At 44.0% G+C, this 9,806-nt stretch overlaps 1 protein-coding gene across 1 annotated transcript; it reads left to right on the top strand.

The window, feature by feature from the left end:
• Positions 1 to 2,964: 2,964 nt before the first annotated feature.
• Positions 2,965 to 6,086, top strand: LOC123973984 (olfactory receptor 2T27-like). The gene is made up of 2 exons (XM_046054391.1): positions 2,965 to 3,172; positions 5,380 to 6,086. Exons 1-2 carry the CDS (start codon positions 2,965 to 2,967, stop codon positions 6,084 to 6,086), a joined length of 915 nt encoding a protein of 304 aa, XP_045910347.1.
• Positions 6,087 to 9,806: the final 3,720 nt, after the last annotated feature.

The following is a 9,806-nucleotide window of genomic DNA, read 5'->3' as shown; positions in this document are numbered from 1 at the left end:
CATATTAAAAGTGATGTTACAGTCTTTTCTTCTCTAATAATAATGCAGACATGTGAATGGATTTTTACTTTGTCTCAACAATGTTGCTGACGTGGGCTTGAAAGCCTGTTGAGACCATTTATGTGATATAGAGTCATATAAAAGTGTGATATACTGTCCTTATGTTTTAGCCACAAGCAGGGGAGGGCGGCCTGACAATCAAACATTCATAGGATCTGAATTGAATCGTTGATGTTGCAATCACACCACAGGTGAAGGATCAACTGTTAAGCAATAGATCTGGCTTGACGTAAAAAAAATATATTAAGCCATGAAACGTGAAATTGTACTGGACTAATTAAAGACTATGATGACTCCATTCTCCAGTTCCCAAAAAACATGGCAAGGCAGGCTGTTGGCTCAAAAGGGAGACTCATGGGGCACAAAAAAGGGAAAACCAACAAGGCCAGTAACAATACCAGTAACAACAAAAACACCAAGTTTAAACCCTGTGTGCCATGTTCTTTGAACAGTAGCATAGTAATAAAGAGATTTGCAGATGAAAAATACATTAAACAGAACTTCTTGCCAAAACATGCTCAGAGCAGCCACACAAATCCAACCTAGTGTACACATAAGAGCCAGATAGCTCCTGTAAAACAGAAGCAGTATTAATTTGACATTCACGTCATGTAGGAATCAGATGTAGTTCAGTCATTTCACAAAATACTCGTCTGTTCATACCACACTTCAACAGTTATGAACGTATTGTCCATTCCTGTTCGTTAGCTGTCACAATAACACAAATGCTGAGGTGCACTTCACAACAGCTCAGTTTCGCACATTAATGTCAAACAGACCTGAGCCCATGAAGTTTGCACTTTCAAATATTCCCTTTCTGGTAAGATTTATATGAATGATTTTATTTCTGAACTGGTCTTAGCTTTTTATTTCTGGCTTACTTCAACTGCTTCACCTACTTTGTTAAGAGGGTTCTCCTCCTAACTTCACCTTTTTATAGTGTAGTAGACAAAATAAAAGACGGGTAGGAATTGTCACTATTTCCTCTAGTAGTTTGACCTGCACTCTTTTGGCAGTTTTTTGGCAACATATGAATACTTAGCAATGGTTATCACAGCACTGCATAACTTTCTACATCACATGGCTGTCCAGAGAGATGCTGCTAAGCTTAAACCATATCCTATTGCAATAAAAAGACTTCAACGTGTAAGATCAAGTATAATTATATATGGTATGGTTGCTCTATTACATCTTGCAATTCTCCCTATGTTCTTCATAATTTTTATTATTTGTATCACCTTTTATTAACAGGCTCAAAATTAAATCCATTTAAACACCTCAAGAAGTTGTTTTACAGTCAAAATCCTTTGATGTATTAAAGAGGTGGTATTCTGCTCATTTTCATGTTCAAAATCTTATTCAGGGGTTGTACCAGAGCAGGTTTACATGGTTTAGTTTTCAAAAAACACCATATTTTTTGTCCTACTGCACATTGCTGCAGCTCCTCTTTTCAGCCTGTGTTGAAGGCTTCGTTTTAGCTATGGAGTGATACATCTTGTCTCTAAATAATCTTTGTTGGGAGTTGCACATGCTCAGTTCCTAGTTAAGGACTACAAGCCAATCAGAAGCAGAGAAGGGCGGGTCAGCGAGAAGCCGGTAAACAGCTCGGGTTCAGCCGTACGTGTTGCCGACCGGCTTGGCAACATGGACTGGAGCGAGAGTTTCAGAGCGGCGAGTTATTAATCTGTATCCATAAAGTTTTAACTGAGCTCTGTCTCTACATCACAGGAACAACTTTATGTCCACTGACTGCCTGGAGGGTAGCTAGTGTTTGGAAGGGAGAGGAGAGCTGTGTGCTGCAGCTCACTGTTTTTCCACCGGTGTTTTTGAGGGTGTGTCGGAGTAGCCGCTTGGCGAGTATTATGACACCTATTTTCATTGTGACGTCACAAGAAAGGGAAGTACAGGCTGGACTACAAACGAGCTGTTTTCAGGCAGTTCAGAGCAGAGTTTTCTGTGGGAGATGGGAACTCCCTTTGGGCTGGACTTTGGGCTTTTTCACTTTGCAAACCTGTTACATGCACACAAAAGAGATAACTCAATAATGGAGAGGGAAAAAACCAAAAACCACAACACTTTTCTTTAGAAATAATCATGCAGAGATGTGAATTATTAAGATGCATTTAATGTATGCACTTTTTGCAGGAGAAGTGCTCACTAACACAGATTTTGACAGATTTGAGAGAAACAGGCCTTTTGTGTTCATAGAGAAAGTCTTAGATCTTTGAGTTCAGCTCATGATGAATGGGGGCAAAAACAAAAGTGTTGCATTTATAATTTTGTTCAGTGTACAGTATATACCTAGCAGGCTATTTAATCACCTAACAACAAATCACAAACTTCAAATCAAACACAACATGATTATTATTGTTACCCTAATAATGAAGGACCCCTAACCTCAATGAAGTACCAAAAATCCCAAACCATGATCTTCCCCTAAATCTAACTTCAGCCCTGAATGATGTTTAAGCGGACACAGAAAAAAGTAGAGAAATTACACCCATGTAAACAAAGTTCCACACCTATGGGTTCAGGCCTCCAGAGTTTGACACAGAAGAAAGTTAAAAGAAATTACACTCATGTAAACAAAGTTCAGCACCTATGGGTTCAGGCCTCCAGTGTTTGATGAAGTTGTTCACACGATAAGAGCTCTTGCTGGAGGAGTTAATGAGCTCCATGGAGGGTGAAGAAAAGTCATAAAATATTTGGTCCGACTTTCAGAACTTTGAAGATGAACACACACCAAGTGCAGTTTAAGCTCCAGTATCAAATACAAATACATGTACTGTGTTAATGTAATCTTCATATTAAGAATTATTTTCTCAGATTATTAATTTATGCCTGATTTACAATCTGCCTTTCTGATTCATAAATAGTTTAATTTGTGACATTATTACATTATTAATGGATGATAAATTCAATGTAACATATATAACTCTTGTTGGGTATGAGGCAATGGGAAAATACAGGTATTTGTTATTTTTTATTATGTTTATAGTATATATTCTAACAGTCTTCTTTAGTTTCATCATTGTGTGCCTTATTTGGATACACAAAAACCTCCACGAGCCTATGTACATTTTCATTGCAGCGCTGCTAGTGAACATCTCGGGTTACGTATGTAACCCTTGTTCCCCGAGAGGGGGAACGAGACATTGCGTCGGTGACGACACTATGGGAACGCCCCTGGGCGTGACAGGGCTGAACTATGAATGAAACTACTCCAATCCGATTGGTGTTACTAGAACGGTAGTGTGTGATGGCGTAACCGGAGGGGGGTATATAAGCACGCTGGCACATAAGACACATTAGCCCCTTTCTATGAAGCAAGGCACTCCAGGCGGGGTGAGGTGTGGTGGACCGACGCAGTGTCTCGTTCCCCTTCTCAGGGAACAAGGGTTACATACGTAACCCGAGACGTTCCCCTTCGAGGGAACTCGAACTGCGTCGGTGACGACACTATGGGAACGAGATACCCACTTAGGCCGCACCGAAACCCCGCCTGCCCCCAGCGTGCAGAACCTGATGGCACGACTAGGAGGAGAGTGCACAGGTGCCGGGTGCAGAAGGCAGGTCCAGACTGTAAAACCGGATAAAAGTGTGAGGCGTGGCCCAGCCAGCCGCATCACACAAATCCTGGAGTGACGCCCCTGCGAGGAGGGCCCTAGAAGCCGCCATGCCTCGAGTAGAGTGCGCCCTTACGGCCATAGGTGAAGGCAAACTGCCTCCCCAATCACTCAGAGGGGCGTGGAATGCTGCAATGGCAGCCACATATACTTTAAGCGTGGACGGGGAGAGGCCAGCGGAGAAACGGTGCTGGAGGAACTCCAGTATCACAATTACCGAGCAGGTAACTGGGTCCACCGCCCGTTCTCTGCACCAGGTGGTGAACACATTCCACTTTAGGCCGTACATCCTTCTCGTGGACGGGGCTCTGGAGCTGAGCAGCGTTTCGACTGCTCCTGTCGTCAGACCCGCCTCTAAGAACTGTGCCCCCTCAGGGGTCAGACCCATAGCTGCCACAGGGCGGGGTGCGGGTGAAGGATCTGGCCCTCCGCCTGGGACAGCAGGTCTTTCCTCGGAGGGACCTGCCAGGGCGGGCCCTCGAGGAGCGATATTAAATCCGAGGGACCTCCCCCTACGTCACAGTCCCGAAGAAGATCGGCCTGGTATGCCTGCAAGACAGCCATCGTATGTATGCTGGCACCAGCTCGACCCGCTGCCATGTAGGCCTTGCCCACCAAATCGGACGTCATCCGACACGGCTTGGTGGGGAGCGCCGGCGTCCGGAGGGATGAGGCGAGGTTGGGAGAGAGGTAGCTAGCCAGTGCCTCCTCCACTCGTGGCATCGCTCCGTAGCCGTGCTGTCTGATACTCGTCATGTTTCCGTAGTCCAGCCGGGCGGACGTAGACAGCCGCGCAGAGAAGGGTTTATTCCATGATCTACACAACTCGTTGTGCAGATCCGGAAAAAATGGTAGGGGCCGACGCGGGGATGGCGCTCGGTGTTGCAGAAACCGCTCATCTAGTTTGCTGCCTGCCGATGGCTGCTGCACCGCCTGTGGCCAATCAATGTGCGGCTTGGCCACGGCCTGCGTCACCACTTCCAACAACTCCTCGTATCCTGGCGAGGGCTGATGACGTTCCGTTTCCTCTATGCTAAGCACATCTAGCTCCTCAGAGCCAGATCGTGTCAGCCTTTCCGGACTCGCCCCTCGAGTGGGAGAAACCGTGAAACGGGCTCCCGATCGGGGACGAGGGGAGGAGGATTCCGCGGACGAGGACCGGAAAAAGGCCTCAGCCGTTCCGGCACCCTCGGCGATCTCGCGTTGTGATCCCCAGGATTGGAGCCGCCGCGACGCCTCAGCGACCACGGGGCCTGTGCCACGAGGGGAGCGCATCCGACCATCCTCTAGGAAGAGAGCCCCCTCAGGGGCAGGGCCTCGCAATGGTCGCAGGCAGCCCCCTCGAGAGCCGCCTGAGCATGCGACATCCCCAGATATGAGACGCACATCCCATGGGTATCACCTTCTGTGATGAAACGCTCACAAGGGAAGACACACTGTCGGAATCGCTTTGACATGATCTTCTGCTGCTTCGTCTCGATGTCAGGTAGGAAAATGGAGCTTCCAAACAAACAAAGAAGCTAATGTGTCTTATGTGCCGCCGTGCTTATATACCCCCTCCGGTTACGCCGTCACACACTACCGTTCTAGTAACAGCAATAGGATTGGAGTAGTTTCATTCATAGTTCAGCCCTGCCACGCCCAGGGGCGTTCCCATAGTGTCGTCACCGACGCAGTTCGAGTTCCCTCGAAGGGGAACTCTATTGCTTACTGCACTGCTATGTACCTAAAGTTGTTAAACAGATTATATCATATTCAGCCAGTCTCTTGCAATGTTTTCTATATTACACCTTATGTGCTTCAGATTTCTTCCTGTTGTCAGCCATGGCCTATGACAGATATGTGTCTATATGTAAACCTCTGCAATATCCAGTTATCATGACAAAAGCCATAGTGAGTATTATGCTGGGTTTAGCTTGGCTTGTGCCTGCTTGTCAGGTTGCAGTCCCAATAATACTAAGTGCTAATATGAAGCTCTGTCATTTAACTTTAAATGCAATTTTTTGTAACAATTCAATTTACAGTCTCTACTGTGTGCCTTCAAAAGAACGGTCTATATTTGATATGTTTTCTCTTGTAAGCATGGCACTTCTCCCTTTGCTCTTCATACTTTTTTCATACACTAGAATACTTATAATTTCCTATAGAAGTTGTAATGAAGTCAGAAAAAAAGCTGCACAGACCTGTTTACCTCACCTGTTGGTTTTAATCTGCTTTTCCTTTTTGTGTGCATACGATGTCATTGTGATTCATATGGAAGTGCCATCTGATATCCATTCAATAATGACTTTACAAGCATTTTTGTATTATCCTCTCTTCAATCCAGTTATATATGGACTAAAAATGAAAGAAATTACTAAACACCTGAAGAAGTTGTTCTGTCAAACCAAAGCAATGTAATGTATTAAAAGTGATGTTACAGTAATAGTGATGTTAGTGATGCAAATGTGCAGTCATGAGATGTGAATGTTCAGATCTTTGAACGGTATTTAATGTACAGATTTCTTTCCATGCTGTATAAAACATCTACACAATTTGTCATGGAAACAGTAGCTTTGAGTAATCATTACATTATTCAATTTGCTGCAGATATTCAAAAATATGTTTTGTTAATGTCAGCTGCAGCTTTGTTAGTCATTCACAAGATGTCTGAAGAGGGAGCATGTCACAGGTTTCTGTGACCATTATTTAATTACGTTTTAGAAATAGGGATATACAAAGGTGTGTTGACGACACAAGCCAATGTGTACAGTCCACACTGAGAGCAAAGGACAACAAGCACAATAAGAAATAAAGTAAGAGAATAACGGTACTTGTCCAGGAATAAGCAGAATCCCATTAATAGAGAACAAACAATAATTGAAATAAAGTAATGGGAGGAATATGTCATGTTTTTTTCTGCTTTAACGGGCAGGCAACCTAGCTGCTGTGGTAGCCATAAATAATACATGTTTTTCATGAATGGAGAGATTAAACAAATAAGTGTTGTGAAGTAGTAAAACTGACTGTGAGTATGTGACAATTCATATCATATGTATACAGGAGCCCTATGTATCAAATTGACAGACAGTGCAGAGACTGGGGAACATTTGGCCTTTGGTTCACAGATAGGCTGTGGGGTTGTACAACATTTTTAATTTGGGGGTTGAATGAAGAAGACATACTTTAGATGAGACAGAGATACTATTCCAGACTGTCAGTTCAGACCTTCTTCTGAGAGCTAGATGTCATTTGTCCAAACATTGTTCAAAGAAAGAGGCACAAAAAAAGCCTAAATTAAAACTGAATAAAGTCATTTGTGCATACAGACGAAAAAAGGAAACAAGCTTGACAACTATGTTCAGATATAAATAAACATATTTAACATAAAAAAATATGAATGTGAATTATATCTATATATAAAAAATATCAATACTAACATTTCTAGACAGTAAGACAATGGTGCAATGCAGCAGACTGCAAAGGATAGTGAATTATTGTTTGTGTAACAGGTTGCTTATAAACATGAGGCAAGCGGATATGAACCTGAAAACAGTATGCACAGCGTGCAGAGATTTTTATTAGGGTGACGATGTTTACATGTTAAAAAAACAAACCCTGTGTATTTAAAAAATGAGAATAATAATTTACAGGTCCAGAGGATGTTTCAGTCACAGGGTTATTGCACAGGGATCGTCACTGACACTCTGTGTCTGGTGTTAATCAGGGTGATGGCCTGTGGGCAGAAACTGTTTTTTGCTACACAGTGTACTGTAGCATCTAGCAGAGGGGAGACGTTAGAACAGGTTGTATCCGAGGTGTGACAGATCTGCAGTGATGCACTCTGTTCGTGTATAAGTCCTGACCTGAGGGCAGGTTGACCCCAGTGATTTGCTCTGCAGTCCTAATTGTCCGTTGTCATTTCCAAAAAACAATCCAAACAGATAGAAAAATCCATTTAGCTACTGTCTGGGGAGCATGACAAAGGCGCTGGTTCTGTCAGGTGGATGGCTAGAGGGCTGGACAGAAGCACAGCTGGAGACCCCAAGTGGACGACTTGGGAGCAGGAAAGAAGCGGAGCTATAGACATCAGGCGGATGGCCTGGGGTCAGGACCATAGCATACCTGGAGATCTCTGGCGGACGGCTTGGGGGCAGGACAGAAGTGAAGTTGGAGACCTCAGGGGAGCAGCCTGGGGTAGAACACATAGGCGGAGCAGGTCTAGAGGCTGACCAAGAGGCTGGACCAAAAGGGCAACCAGAAGACTGGACCAAAATGCCAAGCAGGTCTGGAGGGAGACCAGGTGACTATTGGTAAAGGCTGTTTCCATTAAGAACCCGGGAAGAATTGCTCTGGAGGCCAGTGCGATGTGACTGCAGATCGGGACCAGAGTCTAGTGGCTGTAGTGCAGATCCAGAGAACTGTGGATCTGAGCAGAGGGCCAACGGGGAAACAGGAGTGAAGGGCAGCGACAACAGACAGGAGGAGCCAGGAAGAACGAAGGCTGCTGAAGCACAGGAACAGATGACTGCTGTGAGCTGTTGCAGCTCAGGAGCAACAGGAGATTACTGCAGCTTAGCAGGACCAAGGAACTGCAGCAGCCCAACAGTTGGCTCAGCGCAGGATGAGGTCAAGTCACATTTTATTGGAACAGTAAGAGTAAGTTTGGTGGCAGTCAGGTATTTTAACGCATTCAATGCATCATAAATACAACGTGAAGACATCATACCCGACAGGACACAGGGACAACCCTAACCCCTAACCAGACCAAGCCTGTTCTCATTCAGATTCCGGTTCCAAAACCACGCCACAATACATAAAGGCAGCACCAAGTAAAAAGGGCTGTGGAACAGAGCCATCATATTAGTGCACACATAAAAATGGTACTTTTTCTCAAGGAGTAATTATTTAGTTGTAGTTTTTGTTGTCTTCAGTTCTGACTGACTGGCAGGGAAACTCAGCTATTTAACCTCAGTGGGGTCGTTATCCCGGGTCATCGATACCGCTGGTTCGTTAGTGTTCCTTGTTGCTGTGACGACAGTCGTTACAGTCGTTAAGACTACCTGTGGCCAAGACTGAACGACCATCGTTGGTATCTTCACCTGAGGCCAAGAGGTTACGTTTGTTGAGTTTCCTGGGAAGTGATTAAAGGACAGCATTGTAAGTGGGGGATAAGTGGTGGCGTAGACCCCCTCCTCTGTTCAATGATGGCTTCTCCACCCTGGTGTAGATGCTTCCTTGACACCTCTTTCAAACCATCCATCTTCTCTGTCTAAAATGTGCACCTGGTGGTCCTCAAACGAGTGTCCTCTGTCCTTCAGATGTAAGTAGACTGCAGAGTCTTGACCTGAGGAGTTGGCCCTTCTGTGTTGAGCCATGCGTTTGTGTCGTGGTTGTTTAGTCTCCCCAATATACAGGTGTAGGCTGTGTGCCAAGAAAAATGAAAATTGCTAAGGTCATACCATTGTTCAAAAATGGAAATAGGAATCACTTTACTAATTACAGACCCCTTCCCCAGTTTTCAAAAATCCTTGAAAAGGTTTTTGACAAACGGTTAGAAATTTTTACAGATAAGCATAAGCTAATTAATGAAGGACAATATGGGTTCAGACCCAACAGATCAACTTCGATGGCCATAATTGACGCCACAGAAGAAATATCGAAGGCTCTAACAAACAAAAAACATGCAATAGGAATTTTTATAGATCTTAAAAAAGCTTTTGATACCATTAACCATGATATATTACTTAAGAAATTAGAACGATATGGAATACGGGGGGTTGCTGGGAAATGGGTGAAAAGTTATTTGAGCGACAGAGTACAGTTTGTCCAAATGGGTGAGCTCTCTTCTGGATGTCTTGACATTGCTTGTGGTGTCCCGCAGGGGTCAGTATTGGGCCCCAAATTATTTAATTTATATATTGATGATATTTTCAATGTTTCTCTATTGGTTAAATGTGTATTGTACGCTGATGATACAAATATTTTCTATAGTAACGATAGTTTGGAGCGACTGATTAGCGTTATAAACAAAGAGTAAATTTAAGTAAATTTAAAAAATGGATGGAAAGTAACAAATTATCCTTAAACCTAGATAAATCCAAAGTGATGTTTTTTGGAAAGTATCAAGCTGATTCGCAG

The sequence above is a fragment of the Micropterus dolomieu genome, linkage group LG07, assembly GCF_021292245.1.
Source record: "Micropterus dolomieu isolate WLL.071019.BEF.003 ecotype Adirondacks linkage group LG07, ASM2129224v1, whole genome shotgun sequence".
NCBI classification, from domain to species: Eukaryota; Metazoa; Chordata; class Actinopteri; order Centrarchiformes; family Centrarchidae; genus Micropterus; species Micropterus dolomieu.
This window is presented reverse-complemented; position numbering and strand designations above follow the sequence as displayed.

Bases quoted from the DNA above. Each gene is read 5' to 3' on its own strand.
- LOC123973984 (XM_046054391.1), top strand. From the start codon at position 2,965: ATGGATGATAAATTCAATGTAACATATATAACTCTTGTTGGGTATGAG. The intron at 3,173-5,379 runs GTTACGTATGTA...GTTCCCTCGAAG, and splicing joins GCTGCTAGTGAACATCTCGG to GGGAACTCTATTGCTTACTG.